Here is a 21,648-nt window from a genome sequence, read left to right as displayed (position 1 = left end):
CATTTGTGAGTAAAAGGATCATTCCCATGGAAGGGGAACACAGAGAAAGAGTAAATGTGAAACGAGGGGGTTGTGACCTACTAACACACAGAAGAAGCTAGCCATTAAGTCATTGGCTGCACTGGCTTAACAGCCTATTTCGGAGATCTAGGCTCAAAATAATGAATGAAAAAGGTATCATTATAACAAAGGAAATGGAAACTATGGGTGTTGATGAGATAGCATGCGATGATAGAGAAATGATAGGAAAGCAAATAATTTATTCTAGAAGAACCCTAATTTACTCATCGAGGGGAAGGGTGGAAGCCCTCCACACAACTGACACTAGCCTTAAAATCAAGATAAAAAATAATTTAAATTAAGATCTTCCTGGGGCATTTCATCACAGTTTATGTGAATATGAAGTCAAGTGAGAGGCATAGACACCAAAATGAAGTAGTTGTACATATGATCCTGTTCTATAATGATATGCTATAGGTAGCATGTGTCTTACATGTTGAAAACATTTTCACGCATATCAAATTTTGGGGAAAGGCCTAGAATGTGGCTTTTAGCATAATTCATATGAGGACACAGACATAGATGTTATCAGCTTGCCCAGGCTCACTCAGCTCTGCCCCAATGTTTCTGCTCAGCAGCTACAGAGGTATTTATGGCTCTTTATGGTGAGCTGCAGTCATAAACAACCCCAAAGCTACATTGACCTTGGATTATAGACAGATGGAGAAAGCCAGCAGCCGAGAGAAAACCAGTGGTCCTTACTCTATGAATAGAGAGGACGAACTTTCATTCAGATATATTGATACTGTACACACTACTTTCAACACCTACCAAAGCAGAAGAAGTAGCTACCTAATTTACTGAGCAAAATTGCATGGCATGTAACTTAATGGTGTTTTGCTTTCTTGTTATTGGTTTATCGAAGCATAAAATGTGTTCTTGACCTTCCTCACCGAGCATTATGATTTTTCTAGGAACACACATTTTGCCAGAAGGTATAAGATCCTTCTAAAAATTAGGTGGTAAATGAACACTAACCCAAAAGATCGCTTTTCTGTTTTATTTCCACATTTTAAAAAAATTATTTATTTATTCTTATTTTACATATCGATCCCAGTTCCCTCTCCCTCCCTCCTATGCCCCCTGCCCACCCTCCCGTCCCATTCTCCCCCAACCCCTACTTGACAGGGAGGGTGATGCCTTCCAGGGGGGGGTCATCTAAATCTGTTAAGTCATTTGGAGTAGGGAATAGGCCCTCCCTCCTGTCTCTAGGTTAAGGGAGTATCTCTCCATGGGGAATGTGCTCTCAAAGTCCTTTCGTGCACCAGGGATACATCCTGGTTCCACTGTCAGAGGTCCATTAGACTGCCCAGGCCTTCTAACTGAGACCCATGTTCAGGGAGTCTAAGTTGGTCCCATGCTGGATTCCCAGCTATCAGTCTGGGGGCCCATTAGTTCCTCCTTGTTCAGGTCAGCTGTTTCTGTGGGTTTCTGGATTCCAGTTCAGCTCAGTGTTGAGCTGAGGGTGTTTGCTTCCGTTTCCATCAGCTACTAGATGAGGGCTCCATGATGGTGGATAGGTTAGTCACCAATCTCATTATCAGGGAAGGGCATTTGTGATAGCCTTTCCACTGTTGCTTTGTTAGTTTGGGTCAGTCCTCACCAGCCTGATCTTTGACCCCCATTACCAGGCTCTGACCAGAAGAGAGACCTCCTAGAGAGCTTCGACCACCCAGAGCTACAGACATCGAACTCCTGACCCATCTATGCCCAGCGGGAGAGTAGCAAGGAGAGAGAGAGACTGCACATGTACCCACTGGAAGAAACGATGGGAAGATGGCAATACAAGAAAACACCCACATTTTCTGATGCTTTAAAATTAATAGGTGGGTGTAATGTTTTAGAATTTTCAAGTTACTAAATTTCATCAAGAAATTTCTAACCACTAGCTGCAAAATAATTAATGAGAAATAACAATGTGATTCAGATGTTTAATGCAGTAATGGGTATCAAAATTCCTTGGGTCTTTTAATGTGTAAATTTATCATTCCAGGAAGGATTCACTTACGAATGTCTTATTGGTTCAGTCTTCAACAGAGAAAGACAAGATACAACTAACAATGGCAGGTTCCATCTAAAATGTTGTTTTGAGCATCAGTGACTTAATTAATATGAGAGTCATTGGTAAATGGTAAATAAAACATAAGAGAGCATTACTATCATTTTATTGATGATAATGATCAGAATTCTACATTAGCTTGCCGAGGTCACCTTGCCTGAGTGAATAACTTTGCTAAAAATTTTCTTCATGAGAGGTAATATTTTCTCAAATGAATCCTGTACATTCTAGTACTAATGAAGACAATATACAGGCATAGGACTTGATATTGAAGGGTGATGCCACCAGGAAAGCAGCCTTTGAGTTCGGGTGAATGCTTGTGGCTTAACGACTGATTTCCTTTTCATGATGACATTTATTACCTCAAGGTTCTAACTGCTCAGTTCCCATAGCAACACACATCCAGAAGTGATGACCCAGAGAGTCATCTTGTATTTCTGTGGATGGATATTATGTCCCCTGTAATTTATTGCTTCTTTTATAAAACTGAGTTTCAACTTTAGATCTTTCATTTATTTGATATGTGACCCTTCGTGACTCTTTACCTTTGGTTTGTCTCCTCCACTACCTACTGAAAAAATAATAATGAAAATAGTTATAACATAGTTATTAGAAAAGTGTCAGCATGAAATTGTTACTTTACTTTTTTTAAAATATTAATATATACCCCCACTTGAATGACTTTAATGAAATAGAATAGAATTATAAAAGGACAGTAGTTTATTAGAGCATATGGAACATAATGCACTAAAAGGGATATATAAATTACGTTTCTAAGACTGTGAACCTAATGAATCCTAGAAGAGCAGCATGTTTTCCTTCCTATGAAGATGCTATCCTATAACGTATATGTAAGCATCTCTAAGTTTGGGTGCAGTGTGACATTTAGAAAGAGACCAAGCAAAGAACCTTTAGTGATGAGGAAGGATGGAATGTAGGCAAAAGGTCACATGAATAATGAAAGATGATATAAGGCTCATTTTATTTTTTTCTGTTTTAAATTCTATCACAATACTTTTTACTTTTGTGGTGGATAAATACATAAAATGTATTTGGTAGTGAAAGTATAACATCCTAAGCAAACTCCATGATAATCATTCTAGTCGCATACAAGAAGTTCACTGAGGTGCAGAGAATTTCGATCTGGTAAATATTTGTGTGACTGCCTTAATTTTGCTGTGTGATGTTTTCATTTGTGAATTCATTGCAACACTTGATCTAAAACTATGAACCATAAAATAAATTAAAAATACATATTTCTTTCTTTAAAATTCTTATCTCACTTTATATTTCTATTTTTATTGTCTTTTAATTGATCATTTGCAAATTTCAAAATATCTTATAGAAATTAGGATTGAGGTTCTTGAACAAAAAAAAAAAAAAAAAAAAAAAAAAAAAGCTACCAGACTTGATTTATGAACACACAATTAGGACTTTTGGCAATTTGTGCAGGCATGTAAGATTTTTTTTCTTTAATTCAGAAACTGAAAAATCTTAAAGTTGGAAAGCAAAATATCACACCTATATCACTGGTGTTACAAATAATAATCTAAGAACTTTAAAGGCCATTTTGCAGTCATTAATTTTTATTAAAAGGCAGAAACATTTGTTATGAGTTGTTTTTTACCTGCCGGTCTAGTCCCACAGCTACACCAGCCCCAAATAACACACAGAGACTCTGTATTTGATATAATGCTATTGGCCAGTTACTAGTTTCTTATCGGTTAGCTCTGTCTTAAATATTAGCCCATTTCTAGTAATCTAAGTATTTCCACATGGTCTTATCTTACTAGAGAGAGGGGCTGGCATTCTTTTCTCTCTGTCCTCCATCTTGGATCCCCTCCCTACTCATTTCTCTTTCCTCCTTGTCTCCTAGTCCCACCTACCTTGCTTTCCTATTGCCCAACAGTGCTTTATTCATTAACCAATAAGAGAAACATATTTATAGAATGGCATCTCCCATCAAACATTTGTTCACATCAGTGGCCTGAGGCACAGTATATAAGCATGCACTTGTAAGTTAGAGCACTGGATTTGGACCCTTGTGTTTCTTTACAAACACATTTTTATTTTATTTTATTTTTGTGTGTATTTGTGTAGCTCTATATGTATTTGTGTGTATGTATCTGTGTGTGTATCCAGCACATGAACCCAGTACCCACCCAGGAATGAAGAGGGCATCAGAGCCACTAGAGCTGGAGTAACAGGCAGTTGTGAGCCACTCGACTTGTCTGGGAACTGAAATCATGTCCCATGGAAGAGTAGCAAGCTCTCTTCCCCAATGAAATGGAACCACTTCCCTAGTCCTCAAACTCATTATGTTTTAAGACTGTCAATGCAATAACTGATTTATCATTCTGTCTTCGTTACTTTTCTATTGCTTTGATAAAGCATCATGGCCAAAAGTAGCTTGGGAAGGGAAAGGTTTACTTCAGCTTACAGATGTGGTCCATCATGAAGGGAAGTCACACTGAAGCAGAGGTCACAGAGGAACATTGCTTACTTGCTTGCTCCCATGGCTTGTTCAACCGCTTTATTACAGCATCTAGGACAGGCTGCCCAAGGGTCGAACCACCCACAGTGGGCTGGGCTCTCCCATATCCATATCATTCATCAATCAAGAAAATGCCCCCACAGGTTTGCCAGCAAGCCAAGCTGGTGAGGTCATTTTTTTTTTTTTTTTTTCAGTAGAGGTTCTCTCTACCCAAATAATTCTAGCTTGTTTCAAGTTGACAGGAAAAACAAACAAACAAAAACACATACTAACCAGAAAACAACTCTTAACCAGATATTATCATATTTGGATTTCATATGAGATGCAAACTATTAAAATAACACATATTAATAACTTTGGCATCCCCAGAAATGGAGCAATGGGCAAAGAGACACTCTGCTCATGGTGTTGTTCTTATGTCAGTCACAGGGAGGGCAGACAGCTATCCTTTGTTTATCTTAGTTTGATGTCAAAGCTGATTCATGCCTAGGGCACATTCAAAACAAACAAACAAACAAACAACAACAACAACAACAACAACAAAAACACTTTTCTTTCATCTTTCAAGACAGGGTTTCTTTGTGTAGCCCAAGCCGTCCTAGAACTTGCCCTGTAGACCAGGCTGGCATCAAACTCAGAGATCCATCTGCCACTGCCTCCTAGGGGCTGGGATTAAAGTCGGGTGGCACTCATAGCAGAGGGAGCAGGGGCTGTCCCTAACACTTGGGCTGGCTTCCAGGAACCCATTTCCTGTGCTGGATTGCCTTGCCCGGCCTTAATACAAGGGGAGGAGCTTAGTGCTACCTGAACTTGATATGCCATGCTTTGTTGACACCCATGGGAGACCTGCCCCTTTCTGAAGAGAAACAGAGGAGAAAGGGTTGGAGGGTGAGGTGGGGGAAGGAAATAGAAGGAGAGCAAGGAGAGGAATATGCCGATAGGATGTAAAATAAATGAATACATTTGATCAATAATAAAAACCCAATAAATTCTTCTAGAAAGCCAATTGTTTGACTCATTTCTAAATCACTGCTGAAAATGATGAACATACCATTTGTTGATACGTGAATGTAATCTATAGGACTGAGTCAAAAGCTAAACTAGCGATCAGGGTTTCTGTTATCCACGAATACCTGGAGTATAAAGTTAAGAGGGAGAAAAATCTTCCCTGTGAATCCTTATTCCTAATGGTCCAGAAAAATCCTTTGAGCAGCCTGAATTAAATTTATAATCATTTTGCAGATTCCAAGCTATTAAGAGCAGCTTCCATTCTTCTGGCTTTGCTACACTAGAGAGCCCCTTCTGGCAGTACATACATCCCATCCGCCTCATGATCTGAATAAGAAAATCAAGTCCTCAAAATTTCATATATTTTTCATTTTTCTTCCATCCCCACCACCCACTTTTACTGCAGCTAGAAATGAAGAACTCAATAAGGAAACAAGGGAGTGTGTTGAACTGAAATTCAGTTCACTCTGGTTCAATTCAAATAACACTCAAGTTCTTGGGTCTGAATGATGTGTTCCAACCCAGTATGTCCTCTTGATGGGCAATTCTCCCTTAAGTGGCTTCTGAGAGTTAAAAGTAACAAACCAACAACTACAAAAACACTCTATGAGTCCGTCTGTAAGGAAACATCTAAAGGGAAAACCTCTCTCCTTGAAAATTCTTATTCTGTTAAAGCACAAGGCAAGAAGTCTGACATTGAGAGACCCAATTATTGCAGTATGCTAAAAGCAACATAAATCAACGTTCTAGTATCTCAAAGCCTCAGCTGGCTGCTATTCACGGGATGAGTGCTTTCCTGCACAGCATTCCTCCAGCCAAGAAGTGAAAAACACAGGATCAGAAGTTTCAGTGTGTAACATTTACATGACACCAGTGTGACCCACAGACATAAGGCAGTCACAGAAAGAGATTACTAGTTTTCACTTACCCCATGACCTGCAGCCAACTCTGCCTGGTTTGCTTGGGACTCTCTCAAGGCCAAAGATTCCAATGTGGGTGATTATTTTATTTCCAAGGCTAAGTTAGTCCTGTTAGTAGCTGTGTAAACACAATGTAATTTTCAGATTTCCTAAAACCACTTCAACAGCAAAAAAAAAAAAAAAAAAAAAAAAAAAATCTTTTTCAGTTTAAAGTGCAGTAGCTGAGAAAAAAAATGGATATATTAATAAGATATTTTGAAACTCTGAGTATTGCTAAAATCATAGCCTTTCATGCCTTATATGTCTCTCTCTACCTTCTTCCAACCACTGCTGGAAGAAGGGTTAAAATTCAAGCCACTTCAGAGCATTTTAACAAGGGCTCTCATGAATGAAGTTCAAAATTGTAGGGGTACCAAGAGGAATGTATCTGGAGCCTGGAAGAAGATAAAGACTCCCCAAAGGTGTGTTGACTAAACCAGGAACTGATTCTTAGGCTGAAGTCGGAACCCAACCGTTGAAGCTCCATACCATAGATGAGGCAAAGTGAGGTGGGGAGAGGGTGATGGAGAGGGTGGGGCCCTGACCATCATGAGACAAAGTACTTGGCATAAAATAGACAGCCCAAGAGAGCAGGTGGAGCTCAGGATAGGAAGCCCAGACTCGTAAAGATGCTTGAGGGACTTAGCCTGGTTCCTCTACCGCAAACTTTCCTTTATTATCACGTTTGTCCTGATTTCCTGCTGGGAAAAAACAAACCCCAGTCTGGGCCATTTCCCTTTCAAGTCTCAAGTGCTCAAATATTCTTTGCACTTATAAATTAAACCTCCCTCACCTTCCCAGACCCATCTAGATCTTGGGGCTTGATTTTCATTTCTGATGAGGTTTCCTCAGTATGTGGTGATCAAGCCTGATCTCTAGTCTTCCCTTCTCTTACCTCTCATATCATACATGTTTACAAGCTTTATTTGATGCCCAGTGTTTATTTCTTCACATTTATTCATCAACTCATGAATATGTGTTGAGCACTAGATTAGTTCTGTTAAGAAGTAATGATCAAGCCAGGTATTGGTAGCATACACCTTTAATCCAAGTACTAGGGAGGCAGAGGCAGAGGCAGGCGAATCTCTGTGTAGGCCATCCTGGCCTACAGAGCTAGTTCCAGAACAGGCTCCAAAGCAATGCAGAGAAACCCTGTCTTGAAAACAAAACAAAGTAATGGTCAGCTCAGACAAAAATCCCTGGTTCTTCTGGAGCCTACAGAGCCCTCAAAAAAGTTTAGAAATATCCAAATGGATGACTCTGTGATCTGTTTTAGTTGTATCATCTAAATGTCTAAAGCTATTATGGTACAACGAGCCTGTTTATAAATTATTTAACTTGACTAAATGAAACAGGTGTCAGTAAATTTGTTCACCTTGGAAAGTAATAATGAGACAGACAAAAGAAAGACATTGCCAAGTTACTGTATAGTTCAGTTCAACTGTGAGATATAGGAAAGAATTCTTCACTGTGGTTCTGGATAGGATATGGGTATGAAAACTGAAGGTGAGGAAGAGTTGCAATTCGGAAATGCTCCTTATGATAACCATACATTTTGTTTCTTTGCTTAACTCGGTAGGAACATAAGCATGAGGATTGCTTAAGTTCACACTGGCTTAGCTTTATGACTTTCAGTTGTCAAAAACTTCATTTGACTCTCAATGTGATCATGTTTAAAATGGGGAAATAAAGGAGACCATGAAAAACCAGGAAGACTGAGTCAGGGGACAAATAGGCGAGAGCAAGAAAAGAGATAACATACTAAAGGGAACCATTATAGGTTTGAAGAGAAAATGACTCTAGAGACATGTCCAGAGACCTACAAGGATGGCCACAGCTAACAATCTGAAAAAAAGTTGACAGGCTACCTTAAATGCCCTTCCCTAATAATGAGTTTGATGACTACCTTATACGTCATCCTAGAGCCCTCGTCTAGTAGCTGATGGAAGCAGAAGCAGACACCCACAGCTAAACACTGAGTGGAACTCCTAGAATCCAGTTGTGGAGAGGGAGGAGTAATAAGAAAGGGGTCAAGACCAGGCTACAGAAACCCACAGAAACTGCTGACCTGAACAAGGGGGGAGCCCATAGACCCCAGACTGATAGCTGGGAAGCCAGCGTAGGACTGACCCAGACCCTTGAACGTGGGTCTCAGTTAGAAGGCCTGGGCAGTCTAAGGGACCTCTGGCAGTGGAACCAGGATGTAGGAAAGGATCTGGGAGCACATTCCCCATGGAGGGAGACTCCCTTAGCCTAGAAGCAGAAGGAGGGCCTAGGCCCTATCCCACATGACTTGACAGATTTTGATGATCCCTCCTGGAAGGCCTCACCCTCCCTGGGGAGTAGGTGGAGAAGGGAATGGGAGGGGGAGTCATTGGGGGCATGGGAGGGAGAGGGAACTGGGATTAATATGTAAAACAAGAAATAATAATAATAATAATAAATAGGGAAATATGTTGATATTTCCTGCTTGTGAGTTTGCTGGAAGTGTGGACTGTATCAACGGGTCCAAAGACTCTGGATTCAGTCCCCAGTGGTACTTCCTGTGGCTCAGTAGTAGCCCCTTTTAAAACTTGGTACAAATTGCCCATTTGACTATGCCACCTTTTGTGCCACCAGCAACACAAACAATCATATTCACCTCTGCTCTAGTGAAGGTGAGGTTAAAAGTATGTTAATGATTTAGAGCCATTCCTACTGTGAAGTCAGTACTAGACAAATGTGAGTACAGCCCTCCCGTGCTCTCTCCCGGTTTCTGAGGACAAGGCGCTGAGCAGCAGCAGCAACCCTGTGTTCTATAACTTCGAATAGTTTGACCAATGTCTCCTTCAAGGCTGCTTTATGACTACAAAGAGAAATAATTCTGTTTATATAAGAAGTTACTCTTTAAAAAAAGTCAAGAGTCATGGCAGAATAAAATGAACTGTGCTTCAGCTGTAATTAAAGTTGCAACCAGAACCAAATGTGTTCACTGTAATGATCTGCTCGTCCTTCTCAGCAGCACGCTTATTCATACTTGGATAAGAAAACTACATAGACAGAAGAGAAATGAGTTGTGAGAGAGCAGATCTATTTGCATAGATAACATGTATGTGGACAAAATGTTGGTTACAACAACGTATTTCAGAAATGATCATTAATATTTTGAGCTCAAGTTTCTTATGAATCTTGTCAGAAGGGAAGCTTCTGTTAGCTTTTTCTTCACTATGATAAAATACTTATTATAAAATAAAAAACATAAACAGCTTTAGAGAGGAATGATTCATTTTAGCAGCAGTTTCTTCTAGTGTTAGGCCCACTTTAAGGCAGGAGCGTTCTGAAAGTGTGCAGTGCCGGGGAGCTAATTACCTTGGTAGCTAAGAAAAAAAGAGGAACAGAAAAGGTCAGGGCCAAGTCTAGGCGGATCCTCCAACGACTCTTCCCCTGTAACCTACTTCCTCTTCCTCCTAACGGCACATTGATAAGGCTGGAGTCCCCATAATCTGTCATCTCTCGATAGCACCACCAGCTGGGGAATGACCTTTCAACACCTTAGTTCCTTTGGGAGATGCTCCACATCCAATTCACAACACGCCACCCTAGTCCACAAAAGCTTTCTGTTCAAATGGTAATATGCAATGCATTAGGTGTAGGACCTCCGTGCTGCGATACACTTGACTATTCCAACAGCCTTCAAAAGTTCAAAGCCAGATGTACTTCCAAGACTTAGGAAACAGCTGTAAGCATCTATAATAGTTAAGAAAGTTACATAGTTTCAGGAGCTAGTAGCAGAGAATAGACATTTCTATTCCAAACTTGGCTCAGGATCTTTGTGGCTTAGCTTAGCATAGGAAGAAATATGGAGCCACCTGTGAATAGATGGATGGCTCACACTGATCTGGAACTGTCAGGCACATGGGATGGCTGGCATACACCATTTTCTGTCTGGCCAATTTATAGGTTCTCATGAAATCTAAAAGAAAATGAGAGTTCATTCTTGCCAAGTTATTCAACAGTGGGAACTCTGATTATCTTAACCTATGCACAGTTAGGGTAGGTTTAATTCAGTACAACTTGGGTTTTATAGATGAATTAAAGAATAAACCCATAATAAAATTGAAAATGTCTCGAGGCCTTACTTGACGGAGAAAGTATTGTACATCAGCAATTCTTGTTTCACAGCCAGCAAAACAGAGCTAACTATCATACCCCATATTATTCTAGATGCTTTTGGGGGGGCTGTTGCACAACTTCAAAGCAAAAGTATGGCCAAGTCGTGAGAAATCACATGTCAAGCACAAGACAGTGATGGTTAAAATGTGTGAATTTAAATAGAACATAGACCTGGAGTCCCATGGGTTGTATGGGTTGACAGGATTGTTAATCGGTGTGACATTAGATGAGGCATAATTCATCCTTGGCTCTTACTTTATTTTCAAACCTATAAAGAGGAATCGACCGATAATCATTGTGTCCCTTTGAAGTTTTCCTATGTCTGTTACCCCTTCTGCTCTGGTAATTGAATAAACTGCGAAATTTACGTCTCCACACTATAGTTCCAGCTGAGTTCTGTCTCATAAACACCTGTAAGGCATAAACACGGGTAAAGCAAAATGTCAGGCAGCTCAGTGGGCACTGCTCTGTTACCTCAGATCTTGATGTCCATGGCTGTCATCTCTTGACTGTTTAGGTATTGGGCTTCCCTGGAGATAAGAATGGTTTTGGCTCTGCTCTTCAAAGTATTTAATTACTTTATTTTGTGTGTACGAGTGGTTTTGTTCCATGTATGTCTATGTACCACTTAAGTGCTTGGTGCCTGCGGAGGCCAGAAAAGGACATCGAATCCCCTGGAACTGGGTGTGAGCCATCATCATATGGATACTGGGAATTGAACCTGGCTCCTCTGGAAGATTAGCCAATGTTTTCATGCAACAAGCCATCTCTCTGTCCCTTTAAATTATAAGTGGTAAGCCTAAAAGTTTTGAATGAACATTGTTGATAGAAAATCAAATTTAATTATATTAACAAATCACAGTATACGTGCAGAAGAGTGTGTCTTCCCTAATATCTGTAATGGCATTAGATGACCTGTGGCATGTAAAGCTGGTCATTGTCGATTTTAGGACTCTAATGAGGATTGGGTTAACTTATCTACCACATTTCTTCCTAGTACACCATTCTTTCTGTTTGTTAATTCTATGGAATTTCAGAACAGTATCATCCATCGGGAACCATGTTTGTCTTACCCGAACTTGGTTCTGAGGGGTAAGCTTACCTTAGACCATAAATATACAACGCTAGGCTGCCACCCTGCTGAAGGCACGCAGGCTGCCTGTCACGGATACTCTGGGTAGCTGCACGTTCTTCCTTATTTCTGCCTCAAGCCTATGCTGTAGCAAGTCTTCTCCAATATTCTACACAGAACTGCTCTGCCCTCAGAGACAGGTTATTGAGTTGCACAGTTTTCATCGGATCAAAAACATACTGGAAATCTTAACATCTAAAGTTCACACAGTTAATGCAGATCTTAATAATAAAACTTCCCAACATCTATAACAGTATTATGGGGGCAATGGTTTTTAAAGATAATATTAAATCTCTGGTGGAGACACCCTTAAGAACTAATAAAGAAGTAGGCCAGGCAAGGCTCCAACAAGGATAGGGACCTAAAACCTACTGATGAAGTCCTTGGTGTGAGATGTGGGCACTGGTGATTAGTAGTCTTCTGATTTTCTTATACTGTTTATTGCTTATAGTTTTATCTGAGCTAGAAATATAGCATGCGCTTTTCAGTAAAAGATCCACATTTTGTAAAAAGTCTCTTAAAATATTTCTAGTAGGTCAAATGGATTGACATTTGACCGAAAGGGTATATGGTTACTTTCGTTACTTCTTTTTGTCAATGTGGCCAAATATTTGACAAAGAGAAATTGGAGAGGGATGGTGTATTTTGGCTCACAAAAAGAGGAAAGAAATCCACTGCTGAGGGTAAGGCATGGCTATGGTCAGGAAGAAGAGGGAGGGAGAGACATGGTCAGCTACCTCTCTTTTCCACTTTTTGTTCGGTGCAGGGACTCAGCCCGTGGGTGACACTGCTCCTGCCTCAGTGGGCCTCCCTCTTCTTTGGTCAAGCCTGTCTGTAAACACCCTTTACAGAAACACCCAATCAAGTTGACAATCAAAATCAACCAATCACAACATTTTCAAACTTTAAAAACTTGCATTAAAAGTTCTAAGTAACCTTATAATTTCATAATAGTGTTATAATCACATCCTTGATCTCTAAACAACAAGACCACAGAAAAACTTGTCATAGATTGTCAAGTGTGATGTTTTATAACATTAACTTTTATGAGGAAAAACTAGGTTGAGAACTTGGGTTTCGAACTAGATAGCTCTTAGCTTTAAAGCCTGTACCAATCATCCTAGCCAGTGTCTTTAAACAAAATGCATACCCTCTCTTGATGGTAAAATGAGGTTGTAACATCACCTTTCAACATTATTGACAATTAAATGGAAGAATCTAGACAAAGTGCTGCCCTGGCATTGGTATTTTTTGAAGGGTAGCAGTTGAAAAGTGGCTATGTTATGGACAGAAACAACATCATTTTACATTCGCTTGGAGGGCATTTCTTTTTCACAAGACGTTTTAGTTATATTGATTGTGTATAATGTTGGAAACTTCATGAGCAGGAATGAGTTAAAATAATTTTCCTTTTAATTTCAAAGAAATCAATAGCACCATGGGGATATTTAACTTCTTCTAAGGAGAACCTGAGAGAATCAATAGCTTTTCATGGTATGCACTCAAAATAAGGTTGGAATCAAAGACAGCTCACTATGTCTAGCCAGGTAGAGGTAATAGTGTATAGGCCAAAACCTCTCCCATTCAATTGGATGCAGTCCCAATCGTGTTTAAGGTTAGACACCCAGGTACAGCATCAGACTGTGGGTTTGAGCCAGGCTTGTTTGAAGCAGGCAGCAAATTCTAAGGAAGTGTCCTTAGTCCTTTTGCAAGCCTCAGTGGCTTCGGTTTTAAGTGGGAATCTTTAAGTGGGAATCATGAAAATGGTGCCAGTAAAATGTCTGTTGTGATTTCTTAGCTTCCCTCTTGGCTACTTTTAACAGGAAGCTTAAACAATATGGAATGACAACAGCAAATGGGTAATATATAAATCCGACCTTTACAAATGACACAGCGAAGGCTATTGAGTTTTAGAGAAGGAAAAGGATCTCAGAACCTGAGTAGTGACATGAGACAGTGCAAAGCAAAGTGTGTGTTAGAGTGTAAGTGCCCGCACCCCATCCCTCCCTCCAGGGGTCTGTGAGATCCTTGGGGACACTTACTCACCATTGCTGGGCCTTAGACCTTTCAGGCCTCCCCACACTAATATGGTGAGGTGCTCACGCTACACACTGTGTTATTGTCTAGTGGTCCTTCCCTTCTGTTAACTGTTTTCAGACAGTCTGTGCCCCAGGTGCACGCAGGTACACATGGAGCTCAGAAGAAAGGGTCACTCCCCCCGGATATGGAGTTACAGATGATGGTGAAAACCAGATGTGGGTCTTGGAACCAAACACCAGACCTCTGGAGGGTCACGAAGCGCTCTTACATGCTGAGCAATCTCTCCAGCCATCTTAGCACATTTTAATATTGACTCATAACCTCAGATTCCAATGTAAGTGCAAAAGGCCTTCATCTCTTTCTGGCTCTCAACAAGAAGCACAGCGTTCTATCCTAACTTTGAGTAATTTCTTGATTTTAAGGCTGTGGGTTTTAAGGCTTTGGTGGCTGTTAAATTGCAAAGATCTCAGGGGATGGGTGCATTTTATATAATACACTTACACTTTGGTGTAAATGTAAAAGGACAGAAACAATACACTTATTTATTATCTTTGTTTATTTTATGTTTATGAACACTCTACCTGCATGCATGCTTGCACACCAGAAGAGGGCATCAGATCCAATTGTGAATATATGCTGCTCTCATTGGTTGATAATAAAAGCTGCTTTGGCCTGTACCCAGGCAGAATATAGTTACGCGGGAAAGCCAAACTGAATACAAGGAGAAAGAAGGGTATGAATCAGGAGAGATGCCAGCCAGCTGCCAGAGCAGCAGGATGTGCTAGACCACAGGTACAATCACAGCCACATGGCATTACTTAGATTAACATTCACAGTGTGCAGAAGGGTCATACCACAACAATGAGGATGTGAAGCTCTCAGTTACTGCTCCAGCACAATGTCTCTCTGCTTCCTGCCCTGGTGCCCATGGACCAATCCTATGAAACTATGTTGCAGTTAAATTCTGTCTTTTATAAGAATTGCACCCATCATGGTGTTTCTTCCCAGCGATACAGCAGTGACCTGGATGAGAATTAAAACACTTTCATTACATGTTACTAATTTCTTTTGATTATTTTGGGTTTGTGTGTGTGAGAATACATGAGTGCCCCAAGCCACATGAGAAAGTCACAGGATAACATGCTGGAGTCAATTCTCTCCAACCATTGTGTGGGTTCCAAGGACTGAACTCGGGCCATTGGGCTTGGCATTAAACACCTTTACACACTGGCTCTGTTTCTAAGTGAATTTTCTCTAGTCATCACATAACTCATTTAAGAGGTGATCATTTTAAAGTGTTCTTTTGCGTTGTTATAAAAATATTCACTTGGGTGATACCACAATACATTCTCATTAACCAGAAAGTATAAGACAGATTCCCGAGGGGGAAAAAAGAAGACACCAGTGGTTTACTGTAGTATCAGGTACACATTGCATATTGTTGTGATAGAGAGTTTAGAGGGAAATTTTGAGGTTTGTGTCTTTGACAAAAGACACATACATCCTTTAAAAGCAGCATTGCTCCAATTACAGCAAAGAAATTACTTGTATAAGACCTTCTGCAGACAATGTTGTAAATGTGGATCCCAGTAGGGTCTCCGCATGGAGCCTCAGAGTGTGAAGGATAATTTTTACCTCCAAAAGATGTTTCCCGTACATTTAAGTACCAGAATGTCTATCTCACGAGATGAAGTTCAAAGGCATTTCAAATTAACCTTTGCCCGAATGCATGAGAATATCATGAGGGTTTCTTCCTTTACTCTGTGTCTGATGCCATAAATCTGACCTCATGGAAAGGAGGGGGTCACAGCTAGTGATGAACTTGTACTCTGGAGGGGAGAAGACTCGACACGAGTCACACATATTAGAAGTTGTCAGGAGAGAGTAAGTAAATGTACAGTTCGGAGACTTGAAAACCATGTTATGAACCGGTCCTGGAAGAGAGCGATTGCGATAAAAAGGAAGGGCTGGCTGCACGGTAAAGAAAAAAAAATCTGGGTAACTTAATCGAGGTCTCCCATCTCATTCCGTGAAGGCGCTCCTGGGCTCTGGTGATGAATGTGTTCATTTTGTGTGGCTTGCTTTGGGTAAATAACCCAGTGCCCTATCAGCTCTGCGGCCCTCGGGTGGAGTGTGTGCAGGGAGGGGCAGCCCAACGCGGGTGCCCCTGGCACATCCTAGGAGACTCCCAGCCTTTTCTCTGCAGTTGTCACTAGAAGACTCCTGGGCTGCTTTCTGGAAGAAGAAAGGCACCCATCGGAACCTGCCGTCCCTTCCATCCCCCATTCGCTCTCCGCAAACCCCTCCCCCTTCCTAGTCTTCCCATTGTGCTCTGACGCCTGCATAAGAGCTTCACCTCCTTTGTAGTGACTGGAAAGACTTCCCCGAGGCTGTCCAAACCTCTGGCTGCAATGGAGCTGTATGGAAAGGTAAACAGAAAACAGAAAGGCGTGCCTCCGCGGGCTCAGCCTGAGAGCTGGCTCTGTCTGTGCCTCTCTGTGTGTGTGTGTGTGTGTGTGTGTGTGTGTGTGTGTGTGTGTGTGTGTGTGTGTTCGCGCCTGCCTGCTTGAAGATCTGCTCAGTGCAGTCGTGCCCACGAACCTCCTTTCTCTTATGTGTGCCATTCAACGTCGTTTCCCCGCGTGACAGTTGAGACTGTAAAACTACTCCACTCGAGGTACGCATAAACTTTTCGCGTTCGGGACAGAGGTAAGGTAAACGCCCGTTTGCATTGGAAATTAGAACAAAGTGCTGCGCTCCCTCTCCGGGAAGGTACAGTCATGCTTCCAAAAGCGACACTGGGGAAAGCAGGTCCTTGCTCGGGATGAACTCGTGCCATTCTCGCCAGGGCTCTGAGGAAATGGTCTGGGCAGGGTGAGCGCGATGACAACCGGTGGAGCCAGGAAAAGAGAAGGGAGGCTCCGCTGCCCAGAGCCGCTGGAGAGACGGTCCTGGGGGGAAGCCTGCTCGATCTCTGGGAGTTGTAGTCCACGGTTCTTCCGTCTGCACGGATGCCTCCTATGATTAGACTACAACTCCCAGAAGCGCACGGGGTTCGTGGCCAGCACGCCCTGCCGAGTCAGGAGCGGACAGCTCCGGTGCTGATGTGGGTCTGGCTACAGAGCCCCACGCGCGAGGAGTGTGGCCGGGCGCGCGCGGGCTGTGCACGCTCCACCAGACGCCCGGACCAGCGCTGCCCTGTGTAGCAAGAGAGAAAGGACAGTTGCCTACGATGAGGCACGAGGCGCCCATGCAGGTGGGTCTACAAAGAAAGAGTGGTCTGGGAGCTACCGGTAGAGAGAGGGCTTTCTCCGGTCTCTCAGGGGACGTCTCCATGAAAGACAGGCAGGGTTGTTCTGTATCTTTTCGGGCTCCGCGAGGAGACTGAGTGTGGAAAATGAAAACCCGAGCTAACAAAGTCAGGACGGACCATCTCTTGTTGGATTTGATGTTCTTGGCTTCCTAGGTTCCTGATAGTGGTGTGAGATTAGTCACATGAATTAGCTGACACATTGAGAGAGAGAAGCCAGTTCCAGTGTCTCAGAAGTCTTATTATTATTATTATTACTATTACTATTATTATTATTATTATTAGGATTTTAGTATTAAAGGAAAAGAGCAAACACATTTATGCTTTTATCTTAGAGCTATGCCACCCTTGATGTGTGTCTACTTAACCTACTGGCTCAGTTTCGAGGACCCTCTTTTCCCCAGCATTCCTGTTTGAGGGAGCCATTCACTGGACTATCGTATCAGATTCCCCATTTTAGTTCACATCCCTGGGCTTATTCCCCTCAGAAATGAAATGTACCCATGTTGGAGCTACTCACCAAGTTATGCTCTTAAGTGAAGACCAATGTTGTTTCTCCTTTCTGTGTAAACTGGTTAATGCTAAACATAAGTATCTTCATTAGCCAAGCAGAGTGAGCCGTTGCATAACAGAAAGGCGTTTTATGAATGGGCTGAGAGGAGAAGAGATCACTCCATTTGGAATGTGTTGCCTCCCTTCAGAGCCCACTTCTCTTGGCAAACTCAGTAACATGAATATTTGACAATCCAGTCTCAAATGCTTCCCAAGGTTTCTGCAGGAATCAAGGACTTTATACATCCACATTGATTTACTTTTCATGTGTTTTATAAGTTACATATATTAAGGAAAGCTAACTGGATTTCTAAATGAAAGCATTATAGAATTTGTTTTCTGGAGTATTATACAATGGAAGACCTCCCATTACCTTAAGAGTTATTGAAAACTTGATTTGTGCCTGGGAATAGTAGACCCTTTGTGTGACATCTGATATTTCTGTTTGCGACTTAGCTTTTTATTATACATCTGATGCAAAACGAGTATGAACAGACAATAAAGACTGTTGCAATCAAGTATATTAGCTTATGATAATTTCCCTCACTGGAGATGTTGCTAAGAGCCAACTAGCTGAATTAATCACATTTGATGATAGGTAAATATTGGCAGTTGTCTTTAAAACTGGGTTGTCACTCATCATTTTGTATACATACATCAAAATATTATATGCTGGCCTCTAAACTTAGGTTTTTCCAAAATTAAAAAACAATAATGTAAATCAGAATTTAAAGTTGACTCCATTGATGTGGTGAAATCTTTCTGTCAACTGACAAATAAAATAGCTTTTGTGTATTGATTTTATCCTTCCATGTTGCTTAGACTATTCAGAAAGGCAATGAAATGTTACAGACTGTGTGAAATTAATGCTTTAAGACATAATTTATATTATTGTGTGTGTATATCCATCAGATATATTCTAGGTATTGTGAAGCTATATTTTAATGAAAACTCTACTAGTGAATTTGTGTAAAAATTAGGTATCATGGAATCAATTTTCTAATAAATAAAGATGGGTCATATTTTTTGAATTTAAAGTATAACCTCCAAAAAGCTAGTGTGAATTTATTATGCATTTTAAGAATGCAGACTTGCTAAAAGTATATTTAATTCAAGCATACTCATTGATTCATTTTAATAAATTATTGTTGAGGTGCCTTCTATCATTTCCACATTCTTAAAATAATATAGGCAATTAATGTTTCAGAATCCCCTTTTCTAAATTAGAATGATATTCCATGTTACTTTGAAACACAAAGATGCAACATTAGAAATAGTGGTTATTCCTTTTTTCCTCTTAATGATTAGGATGTTCCATCACTTTAAACATAAGCCCCCAAATATTCCTTTACTTACATTTACAAAGGATGAGTCACAAGGAAAGCCTCACTTAATATTCCATTTATCTCAGACTTTTTTTTTCTTCATCTTTGGAATATTTAGTTCAGTTGTTGACGTGAAACAAAGCGAGCTTTTAGTGCACTGGCTATCTTCCTAAATATCATGGTTTCTCTTCTGAAATGAAACTCTTTGGAAAAATACACGAGATCCATTATAAAGCATCTGATGTTTTTATGTAGATGGCTTTGGTTTAGCACATTGTAATTGTCTTTGGTACTTGAATGTTTTCTGTAAAACATTTTTCTTCAAGTTGATAGGAAAGAAGGCAATACCTGTTTCTTGTAGTGACTACTACAATCATAGTTAGTGATGGACTTGGATGCTTGTATTTTCTTTCTAATTAGTTAATCAAGGCTAGCATTTAGTAAGCATGGTAAGTTTTGAACATTAATGACTACCACCAGGTAGTCATTTTGGTCTTCTCATTCAGCCCATCGATAAATCCCTGGGGCCAAATGACATGGGAGGGGCAGGAATGCTCATGATTGAGGGCAAGACTTTGAGAGCAAATTTAATACAGGGTCTGACTGAAAAATAACACCAGTCCACTCAGTGCTTACCTTCGACAGCCACTGTGCTTTGCATTCAGATGTCACTGTCCCTGTATATATGTATAAAATCCTCATAGGCATGGCTATATATGGGTCAAAATATTTATAAATAAGTTTTAAAATTCTACAAGTCACCATTACCTATTTTAAAGCTAATTAACTGGAGCTTATTAATATTAATAACTTCTCTAACATGGACGAGTTAAAATACTATTAGGTCACTCTATCTAGAAATTTCATGTTCTTTATTCTATTATTTTATTATTATCTATGCCTTCTCCGGAAGGCATAAATGTGTGGTGTAAAGAATGAGGACCCTATTGACAAATGTCGCTCATTCATTTAGTAAAATAGAAAGAAAAATATATTGGTCCTATTTTATGCTTATAAAAATAAGCTTGCATAAACTAAACTAATTATTTGGGAAGAGCCATTGTGTTATAATAGTCTTGCTGTCTATCTTCTTTGTAATTTCTTGTAGTTTCATTTACTTTTTTATGGGACTAAGGAGAGATCCATTGTCTCTCACATTTAGTATTTTGATTAGTTTTTAGTTTTATCTTATAAGAGGGAACTTCAAACAAAAATGTGTGCTTGAAGGACTGGAAGAGACTGGAAGAAACTGACTAAAGATAAGCAGAAGTGGGAAAACAACATAGACATGGACCAAAGATGACTCTGAGTTGAAAGCAGTAAGGCAGATGCTCAACACAGTCCCGCTTTACACATTACAACTGATAGGTAACTACTGCCTAGGTATTACTGTGTTGGCAATAGAAAGGTTGTGGCATTCCTGTATTTTATTATGTGTGAATGCCTGACTATTTTCATCCTCTACAATCATTATCTTTTGTACAATAGACAATTATTCCCATCCTTCACAGATATTTTGCTACTTGTTCCTTGAGTATCATCTGTGCAAAAGCAGGGCACAAAGAGAATTAATGAAAAGAACAAGTGAACTTCGGTGCTACAAGGATAGGCTCCCAGCTCTACTCTTTTAAGTACAAGAATTTGGATTTAATGTGAAGTCACTTCTCAGATGAGAAGCTGCACTAAACTTTGGATATATATACAATTATTTAGAAGGGAGTTTGATAGTAAGTCTATTTAGTACAATAGTAATAGGCTCACTCCTAGATCCTCTAGGCTCCCAAATTCAGGTTCGTGGGCATATGTACATTACTACTCATGAGTTTTGTCCAGTGGAATGAGCCTGGATGCTAAGGAATGGGGGAGGAGAAAAAAAAAACAAGTATGGTTATCTCCATAACATTTGTGCCATTATTACATCATAGGCATATCTTACCAGACCAGTTTTTTGTGATTTGTAGGATTTGCAGATTTATAAGATTGGTGATGGTTTTTCTCCTGCAGTAGCCTGAAGGTCATCTTCAAGTATAATTAAAACTAACAAGAAGAGGGAAGCTTCAGATCAGTACTAGCTTGATTCCTCTAAGTCCTATGACTAAAGTGTGGTACCCTCAGCAACAGCGATCTTATAGAAGAGCAATGCCAATAGCCTGCGTATTTTAAAGTGTTCATTGGACAACACGCATGACCAATAACTTGAAGGGATGTATTTCTTTGTTTTTATATATTTTTTAAATTTAAATTTGATACAAGCTTGTTTTACATGCCAATCCCAGTCCCTTCACCCTCCCCTCCTCCCCTGTTCCCCCCACCAACACCCATTCCATCCCTTTTCAGCTCCCCATGGCGGGTGAGAGCTTCCATGGGGGCGTCTTCTAAGTTTGTCATATCATTTGGAGTAGGGCCTAGGCCCTCCCCCATGTCTAGGCTGAGGGAGTATCCCTCCGTGTGGAATGGGTTCCCAAAGTCCATTTGTGCACTAGGGATAAATACTGATCCACTACCAGAGGCCCCATAGACTGTCCAGGCCTCCTAACTGACACCACATTCAGGGGAT

At 40.5% G+C, this 21,648-nt stretch overlaps 1 protein-coding gene across 2 annotated transcripts in view; it reads left to right on the top strand.

Annotated features, from left to right (window-relative positions):
• The first annotated feature begins 16,251 nt into the window (after positions 1 to 16,251).
• Rab3c (RAB3C, member RAS oncogene family) overlaps positions 16,252 to 21,648 on the top strand; it is a 170,462-nt gene continuing 165,065 nt past the window's right edge. The window contains exon 1 of one of the 2 annotated variants that reach the window (XM_051182913.1): positions 16,252 to 16,333. In XM_051182913.1, the coding sequence (XP_051038870.1) occupies positions 16,316 to 16,333 (18 nt within the window). In that variant the 5' untranslated portion in view covers positions 16,252 to 16,315. Of the gene's footprint in view, positions 16,334 to 16,999; positions 17,161 to 21,648 lie in introns of those variants that run through there. The other variant, XM_051182912.1, reaches the window with a different exon arrangement.

The sequence above is a fragment of the Phodopus roborovskii genome, unplaced genomic scaffold, assembly GCF_943737965.1.
Source record: "Phodopus roborovskii unplaced genomic scaffold, PHOROB, whole genome shotgun sequence".
In the NCBI taxonomy this organism is placed as follows: domain Eukaryota; kingdom Metazoa; phylum Chordata; class Mammalia; order Rodentia; family Cricetidae; genus Phodopus; species Phodopus roborovskii.
Note: the sequence above shows the minus strand (reverse complement) of the source record. Positions and strands in the feature narration are given on the sequence as shown.